General features: G+C 33.3%; 6 protein-coding genes across 9 annotated transcripts in view; 2 read left to right on the top strand and 4 right to left on the bottom strand.

The window, feature by feature from the left end:
- Positions 1–331: 331 nt before the first annotated feature.
- Rad9 (cell cycle checkpoint control protein Rad9) lies at positions 332–3386 on the bottom strand. Its single transcript, XM_071707759.1, has 6 exons — positions 3169–3386; positions 2655–2857; positions 2423–2587; positions 2025–2181; positions 1738–1909; positions 332–1583 (listed from the first exon to the last, which is right to left on the bottom strand). The coding sequence occupies exons 1-6, from the start codon at positions 3200–3202 to the stop codon at positions 896–898; spliced, it is 1419 nt and encodes a 472-aa protein (XP_071563860.1). The 5' UTR covers positions 3203–3386; the 3' UTR covers positions 332–895.
- A 436-nt stretch (positions 3387–3822) lies between these two features.
- On the top strand, positions 3823–6000 carry Vps29 (vacuolar protein sorting 29). The gene is made up of 4 exons (XM_071707758.1): positions 3823–3983; positions 4374–4565; positions 4808–5043; positions 5284–6000. The coding sequence occupies exons 1-4, from the start codon at positions 3981–3983 to the stop codon at positions 5399–5401; spliced, it is 549 nt and encodes a 182-aa protein (XP_071563859.1). The 5' UTR covers positions 3823–3980; the 3' UTR covers positions 5402–6000.
- Ufd1-like (ubiquitin fusion-degradation 1-like) lies at positions 5878–7469 on the bottom strand. 2 transcript variants are annotated; one of them, XM_071707757.1, is made up of 5 exons: positions 7317–7469; positions 7078–7198; positions 6855–7009; positions 6229–6780; positions 5878–6069 (listed from the first exon to the last, which is right to left on the bottom strand). In XM_071707757.1, the coding sequence occupies exons 1-5, from the start codon at positions 7317–7319 to the stop codon at positions 5998–6000; spliced, it is 903 nt and encodes a 300-aa protein (XP_071563858.1). In that variant the 5' UTR covers positions 7320–7469; the 3' UTR covers positions 5878–5997. The 2 variants fall into 2 exon arrangements, with proteins under 2 accessions (XP_071563858.1, XP_071563857.1); XM_071707756.1 differs by lacking the exon at positions 7317–7469 and having other exon boundaries at positions 7078–7210.
- A 742-nt stretch (positions 7470–8211) lies between these two features.
- Positions 8212–12235, bottom strand: Got2 (glutamate oxaloacetate transaminase 2). The gene is made up of 8 exons (XM_071707753.1): positions 12093–12235; positions 11383–11539; positions 11100–11228; positions 10817–11038; positions 10340–10496; positions 10088–10186; positions 9665–9981; positions 8212–9526 (listed from the first exon to the last, which is right to left on the bottom strand). Exons 1-8 carry the CDS (start codon positions 12179–12181, stop codon positions 9404–9406), a joined length of 1293 nt encoding a protein of 430 aa, XP_071563854.1. The 5' UTR covers positions 12182–12235; the 3' UTR covers positions 8212–9403.
- A 16-nt stretch (positions 12236–12251) lies between these two features.
- On the top strand, positions 12252–14630 carry Thoc6 (THO complex 6). 2 transcript variants are annotated; one of them, XM_071707755.1, is made up of 6 exons: positions 12252–12387; positions 12678–12992; positions 13185–13412; positions 13545–13712; positions 13792–13954; positions 14083–14630. In XM_071707755.1, exons 2-6 carry the CDS (start codon positions 12856–12858, stop codon positions 14401–14403), a joined length of 1017 nt encoding a protein of 338 aa, XP_071563856.1. In that variant the 5' UTR covers positions 12252–12387; positions 12678–12855; the 3' UTR covers positions 14404–14630. The 2 variants fall into 2 exon arrangements, with proteins under 2 accessions (XP_071563856.1, XP_071563855.1); XM_071707754.1 differs by having other exon boundaries at positions 12377–12519.
- LOC139773349 (dynein axonemal intermediate chain 4) overlaps positions 14514–17139 on the bottom strand; it is a 33490-nt gene continuing 30864 nt past the window's right edge. For both annotated transcript variants that reach the window (XM_071707750.1, XM_071707752.1), the window contains exons 5-8: positions 16791–16969; positions 16389–16658; positions 15707–15980; positions 14514–15559 (exon numbers count right to left, since the gene is read on the bottom strand). In XM_071707750.1, the coding sequence (XP_071563851.1) occupies positions 15204–15559; positions 15707–15980; positions 16389–16658; positions 16791–16969 (1079 nt within the window). In that variant the 3' untranslated portion in view covers positions 14514–15203. The remainder of the gene's footprint in view (positions 15560–15706; positions 15981–16388; positions 16659–16790; positions 16970–17139) is intronic.

Below are 17139 nucleotides of genomic sequence, written 5' to 3'. Positions count from 1 at the left end.
TAAGCACGTGTCACTGTGACGTATATGCCAGTGTTCCAAATATACGTGTGTAGAATTTCAAGTTTTTATCATGAAATAGAATTAATTTTGGTGATATAAATTTGGAATTTCTATTAGTTGTGAAAAATTAAGTATATATTTGATTTTCCCGGTCTCACAAGATCGCCTTTATTATTTATATTATAATAATAGTAAATATAATGGAAATTCTATTTTTCTACGTACACACATACATTGAATGTATTTTTTTCCATTTCTAATTATTTTTGTCATTAAAATTATGGAAAATGAGCAAGTTCAAGAGGCAGACTTCTCACGCACTACTCTCAGATTTTTTTGTATAAAGATATTTTTATTTACAATAACATTTTTACAAAAAACGTCTATATACAATGGTTCAAGATCTATTTAGCGAACACAATTCTCTTTTAGATAACTTTGCGCTGCGTTGTGCATGATATGCTTTTGTTATAAACTATAGACCAGATTTTTTATGAGATCCCATATAACTGAAACTTACTTTAAAAAATAGGTATGTTAACCAAGAGTAATGAGAGCTTACATAATTGAATCACTTCATATTGAAAGAAAACGTAATACATTAATAAATTTTAAGATTTTCTACTTGAAAATCTCTACATGAAATTATATAAAAACTTAGTATTTAGTTATTGAAATATATCGCTTTTCATGAAAAAGAAAAAGACTAATCATTGATCTAAATAAAAAGTGTTATTCAAACTAATAAATTAATTAAATAATTTACTTTAAACATTATCTTGGTTAATTTTTCGGAAAATCTGTGTTATAAAATTAGTATTTTATTACTGTGCAAATAAAAGTTTCTCTGATTTGTCGTTATAGAAATTCTTCCAAATTTCACAAGAAAATATACTTAATCACTGTTATTCTCATCGGAATCCTCTACCAGGATAGTGTCGTGACCAGGTAACATTCGGGGATCAAAGGTATTCTGAAAACATTTCTGGAACACCAGTCTTGCTCTCTTAGCCACTTGACACCGCGGCGGCGACTGTGGCACGCTCTCTTCACAATTATTGCAGTCTACTGCAACTTCTTGCTCCTTTTCACGATCTTCCTTGTCATCCGTCAATTTCCTCTTTGTGATACTAGAAAATACTGACTTTATCAGCTTTTGTTGGTCCTTCGAAATCTTTTTGCTAGTCGCCGAAGATGTACTAGCAGGACTGAACGCGACAGAGCGACGACTTTGTTCCGGCAAATTTCTTTCTTGAACACCATTTATAGAATTATTTGCAGAAACGATATTGATAGAACCATTCCTGTTTTGGTTGAGCGTTTTGTCTGACTGATTTCTCTCTTCTGCTGGTCTTTTGAATATATCACTGACTTCAGGTTTAGATTTCTTCATTTGAAGGTATCGACTGGTGGATTTGTTGGCGCGTTTAGACGTACCCCTTGAAGAAGCATTCTTTCTTCGAACAGACTGTATTTGCCTGCTGACAACCGACGAGTCCGATTGACTATCACTGTCTGGGCTTAGAGTTGATAACAGCAAGTTTGTCTCGAAGGCTTGACTCTTCAGCGTAAATAATATTGGTCTGAAAAATGTAACACGCGAGAGATCAAGAATTATTAAAATAGAAACATGCTAAAATTTTATATTACTGGTATATCAAAACAATATTTTAATCTTTAACTATCAGAGTATTTACTTAACATTAAATAAAAGAGCTTGAGAATTTGGATGTATACCTTCCTGCTGTTCCAAAACTTGCGGTAATTGGAATGCCCACGCTCTCACTGAAAGCGAGGAAAGCTCTGACCTCTTTCAAACAAAACGTAACGCTTGTTTCGTTGCCAATCGTGTAACGATCAAATTCTCCGGGACCAAGAGCCAGCTGGGTACGTGTAGTATGTACCATGACTGTGTGTAATATACGATTATAGTATTAATTGACATTAATTGACAATAATATATATTACATTATTTTGCGTTTTATGTTTATACATATATGCTAGGAATGGCACACTTGATTTACCTGATGCATCGTCCACGTAATTCCTGAACAACAGCTTAAGTGACGTTACCTCGAGCGTTATTTCGATCAAATTTTGTGGAAAATTTTGCAAAGCGTCCATTAATGTTCGACCCCGCGCCATCAATTCGTTAGACATACCAGCCTTAGTGTACGATGCCTATTTAATCCACAGTTTCATTATTATGATATGATCAACAGTTCGTGAAAATTTAATCCTCGGATGTATTTATTTCCTTTTTTTTATAATACTGTTATATAAAATGTTATTTACCAATTTTTTAGAATATATTTGGAGATGCCGTAATTGATAGAATTAACTAGGTTTTGTCAAAACCTGATAAATGATTTTTAAATTACATCCAAGAATTAAGTATAACGAAAAAATGTTTTTAGTGTACTTGCAACTTTTCTGAATCCAAAATAGGCGTCAGGTAGGTCTTGTTGATACCGTTTTTGTATTTTAGAATAAACACTAAATTGCAAGCATCTACCTCCAAATGAATGTGACAAGTTTCCACTTGCTTGTCCAACATATGTGCAGATTTAAAGACTGTCATTGCGCTCTGTAAATAGATTAATATCATAGATTAATATCCTGTAATATAAATTTGTAGCTGAAACAGATATTACCCTTATTGAAATTTTGCACTTTTGTGCCTCTTCTTCCTCGAGATCTCCAAGAGTGTAATAGGAGAAGAAATTTTTGTCGAATGTGAAGTCAGAGTATGCTGATTTTGCCATATTGACCGTGCGAAAAGACATAGATTCTTCTTGCGGATTCACATATATCTCATCTCCAATCTTCGCCAGCATGTGTATGGCTTTTGCCAAGACTGTATCAATCAGAAAACGTTAATCAGTAATTTATTGTCGAGAAGCTTCAGGAAATTATTAATCTAAAATTCTTCTAGTATATGTTAAATATTTAGAAAATTTTTATTATTATTATAACTCGTAGTGTAGTTACGTTTTAACGCATATTTCTGGTAAATAATAAAATATGCAGTACAAAACAAACTAGTAGTGTAAAGGATTAGATTAGCCATGTAGTAGAAAATGTTAAATTAAATTGGTGATTTTTGTTTGCGTTGTAAAACAGTAATTCTGATTTATTTACATAACATAAATTAAGAGAGTGATTTACTTTTGACGTTTCCGCCAGGTACGACGCATTTCATGTCGAATACTCTTTATGTTTCTATTATATTGCGCAGGCAATATTAGAAAAGTGTAAAATCTTTCTCGATTTAATAATTCTCTCAGAAGAACGCACTGCTCATTCGAACTTTCACGCGCGGCCATAAATAATAATAATTTAAGGTTCTCCCTGGTTTCAGGGTAAAAGACCAAATAGGTTATGTCATAGACGAAATAATGTCGGAGATCCGCAACTATGAGGAAAATTTTGCGAATGAGCTGGAATTGCTGGAAATATTAGCAAAATTAGAAAATTTTTTGAAACTTTGGAAAATTCTTGAAATTTTAGATAGTTCAACCTCCTTGCAGATTATGTTCCCCTGATGCCCCTGATACTCTTCATTTTCGAAATTTTTGCATTGAGGTCTTTAAATTTGAAATTCTAGGAATTGCGAGTTTTACGGACGGTTTATATAGTGCAATATAAGTGGGGAAATAGATTCGTATGGAAATGGGTGTCGAGAAATATTTACAAGATAAATGTTTCGCGTTATTAATGCATATCTTATTTTATTTCTCTTATTTATAAATTACAAAATATCATTCAAATATTCAAATTTCATATTTCGATAATCTTCCGCTATTGTCAGTTCACGTATGTTGTACACTTCCGGTGTCATGTTTGACGTTTCTGCTTTCTGCCCTGCCTCCTGCCTCCTGTGCAATGTGCATTATATTATAGAAATATAGCAGATACTGATATCGCGAGATTATAAGTATCGAAATATATATTAGCTTAAGGATTTAATTACGAAAATCATGGTGAGTAACACAAAAATAACCTATAAGTGTACTAAATCCAAAACTAATCGTTTTAGTAATCTAACCTTAAAGCAGGCGGTGAAACGTCATTTTATAGTTTCTGTCTGTATTAAATGTATTAAACTTGTATCGTGTAGTCAGTAAGCCCTTTTATAACTAATTTTTTTATTCTTTAATCGTCTCCTACTTATGAATAAGAATTTAACAGTTTATTTCAGTTTATCTCAATAATTTATAAATGTCAATTTCTCTACTTATAGAGTTTTCTAACTTGAAAAAGATATGTATATATTTTTATTTAGAAAAAAGCAAATTACTCAATATAATGACGTACACAAAGATTTCAAAATCTCTCATTCCAAAGCAGATACAAAAACAAACTTGTTGCAGCTTGTGTTGGTATTGGGGGACTTGCATATTCCGCACAGATGTAGTAGCCTTCCGAGTAAATTCAAGAAGCTGCTAGTACCAGGAAGAATACAGCACATCTTATGCACTGGCAATCTTTGTACAAAAGAGTCCTATGATTATCTCAAAACGCTAGCCAGTGATGTGCATGTAGTCAGAGGAGATTTCGATGAGGTATGCATTATTCTAACAGTTTTATTTAATCATGTTGACACAAAAATATAGAATAATATTAGAACGTAATTAAAATAACTAGACAGATAAATACGTCGAATAAAATAAGAAAAATAAGTAAAGTTGTCATTATGTATTGATTATTTAAATTGCAAGAAAGAGATTAGTTAAATTGCAAGAAACATAATTACAAATATTATTTACATATACAAATAAAAGCAAACAATTTTATTTGTTTGCAGAATCTAAATTATCCAGAACAGAAAGTAGTTACTGTGGGCCAGTTCAGAATAGGACTTTCCCATGGACATCAAGTAGTGCCATGGGGTGATCCAGAATCTTTAGCCTTGATACAAAGGCAATTAGATGTCGATATTCTCATATCTGGACACACGCATAAATTCGAAGCCTACGAGCATGAAAATAAATTCTACATCAATCCTGGATCAGCTACCGGAGCTTACAATCCTCTAGATACGTAAGTCTTCAAAAAGATGTAGAAGTAATATAAAAATGAATATGGAAACATGTTTTTCAGAAAAAATATTACTTTTTTCAAAAGTTTAATTCTAAAAAAATTCTTTTTTTTAAGTCTATTTTTTTTAAATTTAGTTATGTGATGCAATCTTTTAATTATGAATTTATAAATTATTTTCTCAGAAAAAATAAGGAAATCCCATATAAGAATCCTGTTTTAATCATAATTTTTTCTTTTTAGATCAGTTATACCATCATTCGTATTGATGGACATTCAAAGCTCAACAGTGGTTACTTACGTGTACCAGTTAGTCGGAGACGAAGTTAAAGTGGAAAGAATTGAATATAAGAAGAGTTAGAGGAATCTCCGATGGAATCTCCAAATTACGTCTATTATAGATTATATCCTAAATTCAATATGAATGCGATTACGCGCATAAATATTCAACATTTGCCGGATACTTTTAATGTGTCTCGGATTAATTAATTAATTACTTAACGTTTAAGTATACTTACTGAATCGCATATGTTGTAAATAAAGCAATATCAATATTATGCGTAAAGTAAGTTCTCTCGGATTTAAAAATGGATCGATAGAGAATATCACTTTGAAAAAAGTCAAGATTTGTCCTTAATAATTAAGTTTCTATATATAATTTTATAGAATTGTTTTATATGGCTTGGTATATAATCCCTTTATTTCCGTAGAAAGACATGACATGAAAGATGGAACAATGTTTCTTTTTGCTTAGAAATGTGACAGAAAAATAAAGACGCACCTAATTTGTTAAAATAGTGATGAGATTTAGATAATATCAAGAATTGAAGCAAAAACTTGACTATCACATTTAATTATATTTTTATAACAAAAGAATATCATTCCACAACATTCACTCCGACAAACGCTCGTAAATATTTATAAATTAAAAGTAATAAACAATTGCTCGTTATTCTATCATTTTCTAGATTTTCTCAGAAGAGTAAACCCTTCACCAGTAAACGCCTTAAACTCGTCTGGATCTTTTGTCTGAAACAATACAAGCGATATTATAATCATGATACCACGAAAATCATGTGCAATATAAATTAAACTCACATTAGATCTGCATTTTACAACAAAATTCAGAAGAGAATTCTATTTATAATTCTATATGCCGCGATACAGAATTCCAAGACGAGTCCTTACCTCCTTATTATTCGTTGGCTTTATGTTTCGCAGGAACCTGAGAGTGCCTATTTGATAATCATAATCGGGTATTCCCCGGACATAGGTCGGCTTTGTGGCTACAGTTTCCTGCTTGGGCGCGTCTTTGCGCTTTTTGCCGTCCAGCCGGACACCTTCACCTTGGAAAGCTACAAAGCCAGTCTGTGCCGGCATCAAATCAGCCAGGTGCTCTATGTCGTCCTCTTCCTTCTTTGTCTTTCTTACTGGCTCTTTATAGCCTACCGGTGGCGCAAACTCTACATTCATGTCGCATTCAATGATACTAACTGCCGGACCAGGTCTGGTTTCGAGCACGCACATCTCGTATATCTTTTGATTGTACTTGATCGCAATTACGTCGCCTGTGGTTAGGCAGGCAAAGCTGCGCAGACCGTTCTCCAATACGGCCTTCGGATTTGTAATATCCAAAAAGTCCTCCGACTGTGGCTGAAAGCGCGAGAATGTTGCGACTGGTAGTGACACGCTCTCTACATTCAATAGCTCACCTTCCTCCAGCAAAAGATTATGCATCATCTATAACAAGATATAGTAATCTATAAATTTATTTACTGCGATTTATATATATATAAAATGCAATCCTTACTAACCCAATAAGGTAAATAGACTTTGCCTTCGTCGGCAATGAATTCCAGTACACCACAATGAGTAATTCTGTTGGTTTTCTTGTTGGTCAATTTGAATAGCATTGGGTAAATGATATTGAGCCTGGTAAGCTGTTCCAGAGCAGATGGCGGCATGATTACTGAAAGAAAACGGACCGATACAAAGCATCCTTCCTGGTTTCATTTAGTTGTCATCATCGATACTCACTCTTGCCGCCACGCTCGACATCCTGGCGATAGGTCCCAGGTAACATCGACACTGAAAAGCACTTGTACTGGGTATTGAAGGGCCGCGGAATCTCCGGGAACATGTTGAACCCGAACTGAAACTGTAAAGTCATTCTGCTGTGAATTATTAACCTCGATTACTCTCCTTTTTTGAGAAACAGATCTTGGACAGATCTTTCGCGGTTCCTCCGTTTCCACTGATCTCTTCGGCTCTCTTACCATGCTTGCGGTTTGTTGATTCTCTTTGCAATTTTTCTTTCTTATGAGATTTTTTCTATAACAACATGAACTTTCAACGAGAGAGTCACAACATTCGTACTGATTTGTACGCAGTACACATACTCAATACTGTCGCATTGACGCTTGACGCATCATGCACATACATAACCAACATATAGCAGACGACGCTGCGTGCAACGCGCTGCGCGGTGCATGGTGCAAGTGTAACTAATAATCAAATGCATCGGAAAGATTGTATAATTTCTAGAAAAAAGATTTTATACAAAAATGAGATTTTTATCAAATCAAAAGATACACACGGTAGTGTCTCGCGTCAAGCATACGCACAGGGAGAGACCGCCCCATGTATTTTTACTAAAATTTAAAAAATTTTAGTTAAAAGAACTTGGCGCTGCTAAACAAAATAAATGGTAAACGTATATTTAAATTTATATTGTGTAAAAGTATTTCTACATTTACATTGTAATTTTTATTTTAATATTTTAAATTAATTGATTATTTATTGCTCTTTCAGATATTTAAAAATCTAACAACGCCAATTTTTTTCAACTTAAATTTTTTAAATTAGACTCTTATTCTATTTGAACTTCATTCAACGCACGAGAAAGATTTGTGCGTGACTTCTATTCGATATTCCCAGCTAAGAATCTGAAATTACACACAAGTAATTCTGATTCTAAAAAGTCAAATTACTGTCGTATAAATTTAAATATTTATATAAGAGTATAATTTTTCTTCTTCTTCCTTGGCACTACAGCCCAGCGTTAAGGTATATGTTAGGGGTGACAGTGTGGTGTAGGATAAAAGCGGCGAGTACCCAGGAGCCTTAAATAATGTAATTTAAATTGTAGGATATAAAAAATAAGAGAGTAAGTGAAGAAAATATTAACATGATCTTTATGTATATTGCACTCTTTAAAATATAAACTTTACAAGAAACCTGTATCTTCAACAAAGCTCTTCGGATATCTAAAGGCGAAGATATATATGTATATGTATGTATAATACAGTCACATTCTGTTCTTCTAAATTTTCCTCTATTCTGAGTCATTTATTTTTCTTCTTCTTGTTAGTAATAAATTTCTAACTTTTATCTTTAATTTTCTTCCTAAAAGATCAATTAGTTCTAATAAGCATTCTCCGTATCAATTGATTTTATTGTTACAAATTTCCAATCTTTTCACGGGACAATAGTGGTGGAAACATGTTCCATTAGAGTTTAGAGCATACAGGAATCGAGAATCAAATCCGAGTCTCGTTTGTCAAATAATTATTTTATTATTGAACTTTTCAGTTTCAAATGATCATGTTAGAATGAGAATAAATGAAAGACATTTTTCTATATTATTCAAATAGAATTGAGAATTGGAAAAACTTAGAATAGAGGAAATGCTTAATCCCGATGATCTTAGAATAAAAAATGACTGATTTAAATGCTAGATATAAAAGGACTATATTACAAAACAAGCGCTTTTTACTGGAATCTAATGTACACAGCTGCAACAAATGTTTGACATTCGAATATTTGCAACTCGCATTGCTCACTCGTATTATACGAGTTACATAATTTACAATAATTACTTTATCTCCATACAGCACAGATATGATATAAAAAACATTTCCTTTTTTTTTAAAGAAAATATCAAAAAATATACTTATCATCAATATTAAAATATTATCAAAAAGATTATGAAAGTAAAAATAACTCTTTTTCATTAAATGCTAATCTGTAATATATATATTGTATGATAAATTATTTGCTATTGTACAAGATATTTATACAACAGCACATAGATTATGCTATTTGCGTATATTTTTAGAAACTAAGTGGATATTTGATATATCTAATAAATCTAAGAATGTTGAAGAACATATCATTTCATATCCGTGCTGTGTGGTTTCTTACATATTTTTCCATGATCTTGATTAAATGTTACTTTGAATTGTTCAATTCGTATACAGTAAAATAGAGATAGTGGGCGCTATATACAACATTATTATTGGATATTGACAAGGCGGCTTTGGGTAAATGATAGTATGTTGCCAATAGTGTAGATTCGAGGAAGTTACTTGGTAACTTCGTGTATTGCATGCGCCAGATATTCTACGTTTTTCGACGTCACGCCAGCCATAGAGATACGGCCATCCTTAGTAAGATAAACGCTGAAGTCCTTTGTGAGTCTTTCCACCTGTTAAAAGATCAACAATAATTAAGAGAATATCGATAATTAATCATAATGACAATTATTTTTTATTTTCTTGTTTAAAGAATATAAAAATTATTATTTATGTATATTTAAGTATCAATATAGGAAAAAAAGAATCACCTCGTTTGGCTTTAAACCAGTGTAACAGAACATTCCGATCTGATTCGTAATATGAGACCAATCACGAGTGCTGCCGTTCTTCTTCAGATTGTCACGCAGCTTTGTGCGAACTGAAATGATACGATCGGCCATACCCTTCACATCACGTAACCACTCCTTTCGCAATTCAGGATCGCTGAGGATCTCATTAACTATACGGGCTCCATAAATCGGTGGGTTTGAATACATCGGCCTAATCAGAATCTTCAATTGTGACAGGGTACGTGCAGCCTCGTCCTTACTAGATGTTACTAAACTGAACGCTCCAATGCGTTCACCTAAAGAAATAAAAAAGAAAAATTCATTTTTCTCACTTATATAATTTTTACTTATACACACTTATACACGCATATAGTATAGTATAGTATTTTTACTTGTACGCACCATAAAGACCCATATTCTTTGCAAAGGATTGAGCTAAGGCAATTTTGTGACCTTCCTTAATGAATAGTCTGACTGCATGAGCATCTCTTGTAAGATCTCCTATTGAAAAATGAATCGAGATAGTAGAAGAGATTAGATAAGTATAAAAATTGTAAATCTTATTAGATAAGACTAATAAGATAATATTAACAAATATATTATTATAATTAATAAACGTTAAAATATAAAATAATAGATTACATTAAAAAATACCTGAGGCAAAGCCTTGATATGCCATATCAAAGAATGGAAACAGATTTTTCTTCTTTATCAGAGTGGACAATTCTCCCCATTGTTCCGGTTTGGGATCAACACCGGTGGGATTGTGAGCACATGCATGCAGAAGGATAATTGATCTCTCAGGAATATTCTATTCACAGATAACATCATTAGTGCGACAAAATATTAATTCCTTAAAAATTGTAACGTTAATCAATATAATGCAGTATTGATTTTATGAGCGTTGTCTCGTAAATTTTTATGCCCAATCGTGATTATTATTTATATCTGTCAAAAATCACATTATTAATATTTAAAAAACATACTTTTGTATTAGTACATAAGCATCAGTTGTTATAATTTTAGATAATACGATTCAAAATTGTAACTAATATTTATCTTTTGAATATTTTTTGCCAATGCATGCATCAAAGTAGTGGTTATCACTTTTGTTAAAAATTTTATACTAACAGATATATCTTCCATTAATCCTTTAAAATCTAAACCACATGTTTTCGGATCATAATAGCGATAGGACTTGACTGTAAGCCCGGCAAGTTTAAAAAGAGGAACGTGATTCCCCCAAGTAGGAGTTGGTAGATAAATGTCTTTATTGCCAGCAAAATGATGAGACAGAAATTGTGCTCCAACAAACAGAGAACCAGTACCAGAAATTCCTTGGATTGTTGCATTCTAAAAAGGAAAACCTTTGTTAAGAAAAAGCTTTACATATTATTTTTATCATAATACTCACCAATTCATTCGTGACAACTTCATTTCCATCTCCAAGAGCTAGATTAATACTTTGCTGGCAAAACTCGATATTGCCAGCAATTGTGGAATATTCCTTGTCCATTTCTTTGATTCGTATTTTCTCTTCTGCCTGTCACAGATAATCCAAAATACATTTTTTTTATCATATATCTTTTAAGTGAAATTTTATGTTTATTATATTTATTACATATAATAATCTATTACACCTGTATACCATAATATTGATTGTTCTCTTCTAGAATTGGTCTTATTTATTTACTAACCTTACGAACACTCGGAAGAACATACGGTTTGCCATTATCATCTCTATAAGCGCCAGCACCCAAATTGACTTTTTTCGGATTCTGATCTCTCTTGTAAGCCTCAGTGACTCCCAGAATGGCATCTGGTGGTCCCATTTCAACATGAGACCACCATGAGCTGTAAAGGATATTTTTTAAATAAATTGTGCAGTTATCTTTGATTTCGTATCAGAAAGATAAAATGGTATCTTTCAAAAGCAGACTGCTAATAAATAACAGGTGTGGCTAATTAAGCACAAAATAAAGTTATTCGTTACAATAAGAATTCTATAGCAATGAAATAATAAAAATTTAGATTTATCAAAGATAATTTTGAATTAAAAGATATAAATGTATTCTTCCTGCATTCTTTCTTTACTTTATATACATAAAATAAAGTAGATATATATTCATATTTTGCAATTAATTAAATTCCAATTAATTTAATTGTTACACATCCTCTGTGCTGGTACTCAACACAGTACTTTTCTATAGTTTCATGACTGTACATCTCAGTCTTGATTAAAATAATTATGACCATTAATAATCGAGATTCCGATCTCGAAGACAATCGTATTTCCGTTGAGGCGTAGCGTCGAGGAGAGCAGAGTACAGCAGCTGGACAAATTTCGCGAAGGTCGAAAGGTCATTCGTCTCAAGTGGTCTCAAGCAAACGAATGTCGAAGTCTCACCTAGAGAATCTCGCGGCCATCGAAAAGGGATTGCAGGTGTTTTTAAAGAAATTCCCGGTTGTTATGAGCAGCCTCGTTGCATGTGCCATTTGGAGTATAATCCTTCACGATTCTCCCTTCCTGAACGGGAGCTAACCTCAGCTAATTTCGGATGAAATAGAACTCAACCTGAGCCGACACGACACTGCCGACGCCGAATCGGATTGACTGGAATAGTCCTATGATCCACGCCTTCCACGGAAGGAACGGCGGTCACATGATCGATGCGAAATCGCGCGGAATGCAATCAGATCAGGTTATCGCAATCGTGTTATCAACGTGATTAAATACGTCAAAGTACATACTTACTAGAGGTTTTTTTATCATTATCTTTCGCGCGTGAAACGCATTGTAATCGTTTTATCGTATGACGTTGCAAGCGATCAAGGTTAGAAAAGTTGATCTTGATATTATTCAAGTTCACGAAACGTTTCGACGCACGAGATTTTTCGAATTTTTTTTTCTCAACATGAAAGATTCGCATAATTAAATCTTTCTAAAAGTAAACTTTGATCTTGTTATTAAAATATTTTTCTTTATTTTCAGAAACGGTGGGCTTCTATATAAAAGCTGTGTCGTTTTCCTAACCTAATCTAACCTAAAAACTTCGGTGGTAAATATCAGAGTTGGCTTTATGCTACTTGCGTAACAAAAAAAACTTTTAAATTGGAGGCACTTAAATGATTAAGTGATTAGAAAGAAAAACGACCGACTGTGCGTGTATATGCGAAAAATTGTGGAAAAGATGATAGACCCGACCAACAAGAAGTTACTTTACAACACTGTGCTGTCACAGACATTTTCACCCGACGGAAATTATCTCCTGGCTGGCAATATTTATGGGGACGTCTCAGTATTTGAGTAAGGGAATATTTGAATAAGAAACTTATTTGTTTCCACAGCACATACAATGTATAGTATATTATAGCAATAATGTGATTCTGCCAAAAGTTAAAAACAGCTGAGATGTATATACATTGCTTTATGTTTATGAAATCGGGCTTAATTCTTTAGATGAATTGATCAATTTATAATTGCTGAATTTTCAAACAGGTTGTCAAAGGTCTTAGGACCCAGCAAGGTGGAGGAGAATGAGTTACAAGGACCTAGTTATCGCTTTGCCGCGCATCCTGATCAAGAAGTCGCATGCATGCTATCTGTAGAGAATTTTCTTGTGACAGGAACACGTGGTGAAATATCAGGATGGGACTGGAAAGTGGTTACGTCGAATAAAGCTCCCAAAAGTAAAATTGCTTGGAATATACAAATTCCTGCTAATAAGTAAGTGAGAGTAAAAGAATATAAAGTAAAACGTCATTAATGTATTAAAATTATATAATTAAAATTATAAATTATGTATATGTATATATATATTTAGAATAAAATATAAGATATATATGTATTTCTTTTCAGAGACAGTTATGATAAGCCAGACATAAATTATATGGTGCATTCAAAAGTGAATAATTTATTATACGTTGGCTGTGGTGATAATAACATTTATGTTATAAACTTAGAGGACAGAAAGATTCTGAGAAGCATGCAGGGCCACACTGATTACATACATTGCCTTGCTATAATGTAATTATTTATGATAAATACATTGCGCAAAAGTGATATTGGCTATTTTTATAATTAAAAAAATTTTTGTAAACTTCAGGGATAATCAGCTTGCATCCTGTAGTGAGGACGGTTCTGTAAGATTATGGGATTTGCGCAAAAAAGAGAACACTAACATATTAACGCCCCATTTAGTAGACAAAGTTGCTCGACCACGATTCGGAAAGTGGATTGGCGCTGTTGATTTCACCGAAGACTGGTTGGTAGGTAACAATAATATATTTATCCATAACTTAAAAAGAAGATTAAACACTAAAATAATGAAAAAGAAATAAAGAATTGCACCTAAATTAATATTTTCTTAACTACACTGATGATTCATGCGTTACAGCTATGTGGTGGTGGACCTAGTTTATCATTGTGGCATATGCGAACAATGGAGGTAGCGACAATTTTCGATCTGGCCGATCAAGGGATCCATGTAGCAGAGATCTATGAGGAACGCGTGATTGCTGGGGGCTCGACCGACCATGTTCATCACATGACGTATCAAGGCGAGGTTCTAGCCAAAGTTCCCACTTCGAATCTCACCGTATACAGCGTGGTACACCAGGAAACGCCACACAAGGTGCTCAGTGTGGCCGGCTCCTCAAACTGCATCGACATCAGTACAAACTTCAATTACCGCGAAATGACGCTCAAGTTTGCATAATAATTATTAAAATAAATTGTTATTACAAAATGGGAATTTAATTTTCCAATAAAAATTTTTATCCTTTTTCAAATTTGGACGGATGAAATGGATATAATTAATTTGCCAGATTATGATTTTTTAAATAAATATATTAATTAAGTGTACAGTTTTTATACGATACAATTCTTCTTTTGTACAAATATACAAGCAATATTTGCGCGATGAAATACAGAGATACATATGCATTTGTCCTTATAATTGCACTTTTCACATTGCCTTTTTCCTTCTGCTTATATATATAAATAAAGATGAATAAAAATAAAGAATTAAAAATTATAATAAAAAATAATGGAAATCATTAATACAAGTCTTATATAACGTATCCATTTTGCGCTTACTACATAACTACATGACAAATATGAAAGAGAGTAACACAAAAGTGGTTAAAACAGCCAATGTTCACATACTCTTTTTTTTCATTATTTATTCATTATTTATAAATGACAAAAATTTATATATATTTAATAAAAAGGAATTAATATATATACTTTAAATTAAAACTGATATTTCTTTAATATATAAATACTGAATTTGTGGTATCACATTTGTGAAACTAAAGAACTCTTTTACTTATAATACAATTATTATTCCAAAAATGGGACCAAATTCTTTATATCGTAATTACAGCATTAATTATTATTGAATTCGAATCTACTCAAGTAATTTGGCAATACTTCAAGGATATTGCTTCGAGAGGGCGATATCACTTCTTCATGAATTTCATGAACGAGAGAGGCTATTTCTCCAATTGAAAGGAGTCAGAGGAAACCGTGTCCAGCGATAACCGCGGGAATAAATCCTTCCCTGCCATCCCTGGAGCGCACCCAGAACCAATCGTTCGTGTGGTCACTCAATAAGGCGACCACATCGCCTTTCGAAACTGTCAGGGCGTTTGCGGCACGCGCCTCGTAGTCATTCCTGATCACCAGAAGCGTGTGCCGTGACCCTTTGGTGCGTGCGTTTGCCGCTGCCCTCAGGTACAACCGATCGACACTGCGTTCGCCACATGCCGACACAGCGTCTCTTGGTCCTCGTCTCATTCTGCTGTTGCGCCCACGACTTGCTCCGCATTCGGACCTGGTGTCACGCAGTTTCTCCATGTCCGTCATGTTTCCTGGAGAAAACGGAAAAGCCAATTAGAAAAACTGAAGTGTAATAAAAAAGTATGATAAAAACGTACTTTATTCTATTTGATAGAAAATTCTGAGCAAAATTGAATTACGGACAAAATAAAATTAAATGAAATCTAAATTTTGCTTACCTAATGGCCGGGGAAAAACATCAGTGGAGTCTTCCCAGCATGGTCCTCGCGTAGGTTGCGGTAAGATACCCAAGGGCAAACAGGCGGCATAGCCGACGTACCCCTCTTGTCCGTGAGGCGTTTGCACATATAACCAAGTTTGGTTCTTGAAGACGGCGTTCACGACTGTACCCAGAGGAAGAGCCATCTCATCTTGTACGCCGCCTTGAGTTTGATATAATACCGACGGGAAAGATAGGACAACTGGGATGTTTGCTGGTCTCTCTATGGATGCCTAAGATTACAATTGTAAATTGTATACTCTTTATCTCCTAAAAAATGTTCTAGAAGCAGTAAAAACCAAAGAGACGCTCTCTGGAGTAATTATTTTATTTAGTTTATTACTTTATTAACATGTATCTAGTATAACAAATTTCATATTGTTGATATATAACGTCCAAAATTAGAAACAATGTCAATTGATAAACCCTTATCAAATTTTTATTAGAAAAATTTGCTTTTAAATCGATCGTTGAAATTTAACTGGACTAAATCTCAAATTAATTAATTATTAATGTTCTGAATCATTAGTATTTTAATATTTATAATATTCATAAGTATATGAAATACTGGATATACTAATTTCCATAAAGAATAAAAAAATTATAGAAGTATACAAGATAAATAAAAGATAAAAAAACACCTTGGTTAGAAACGCGTCGAGATCGGCGATCTCGTAGCCGAATCTGCTTGGTAATCTAGGTTTGTGCGAACGTTTTGTCCGCCTATGCCGATGTTTTTCTCGTCCGTTGGGTGTCGACGTTGATTCACGAGATACTAGGGAAGGCTCGGATACGGCTCTCTTCACTTTCTCCTTTTCCTTCGTATCTTTGAGACCGATAAATTCTTTGTCAAAGTGCTTCTCCAGAGGACTATTCAACTGCTTCTCACTGATTGTTTCTTTGCCAATGGTCTTTGAAAAGAATATTTGAAAGTAATAAAACGTACTCGTTAAATTCGAAACTAATAAACTTAAAATAATGAAAGAATTTATCTATAAAAGAAAGTTTATATCTCGAGTTGGGAAATGAAGATTACAGATTACCTTTTCGATTCTTTCGATCTTCTGGAGCCTGTGCAAAATCTTCTTCTCGCGCTTCTCAATGCTCTCCTTGTTCTCAATATTTTCCTTGCTAGCAGCGTCTTTCTCTTTGACACTTTTAACGCTTCTTCTCGAGGATCTCTTGCTGCCCCGCGAAAAAGCGTCTCGATCATTGTTTGTACCTTTTAAAAAGAAATGCATAATTTTATCAACATATACAAGATAATATAATATTGTAGCATATAATTTCTATGTTAAAAATGCTTTATTAAAAGTTTAAGCGACTTTCTTATTACTCAATATGACTCTTGATAACATAACGTTATACTGTTCAAAAATAAATATGAAGAAT

This window comes from Temnothorax nylanderi, unplaced genomic scaffold (assembly GCF_030848795.1).
Source record: "Temnothorax nylanderi isolate EJ_2023f unplaced genomic scaffold, tnyl_v1.0 TNYL_tig0060_pilon, whole genome shotgun sequence".
Classification (NCBI taxonomy): Eukaryota; Metazoa; Arthropoda; class Insecta; order Hymenoptera; family Formicidae; genus Temnothorax; species Temnothorax nylanderi.
The sequence above is the reverse complement of the archived record's forward strand: the minus strand, read 5'-3'. Positions and strand labels throughout refer to the sequence as shown.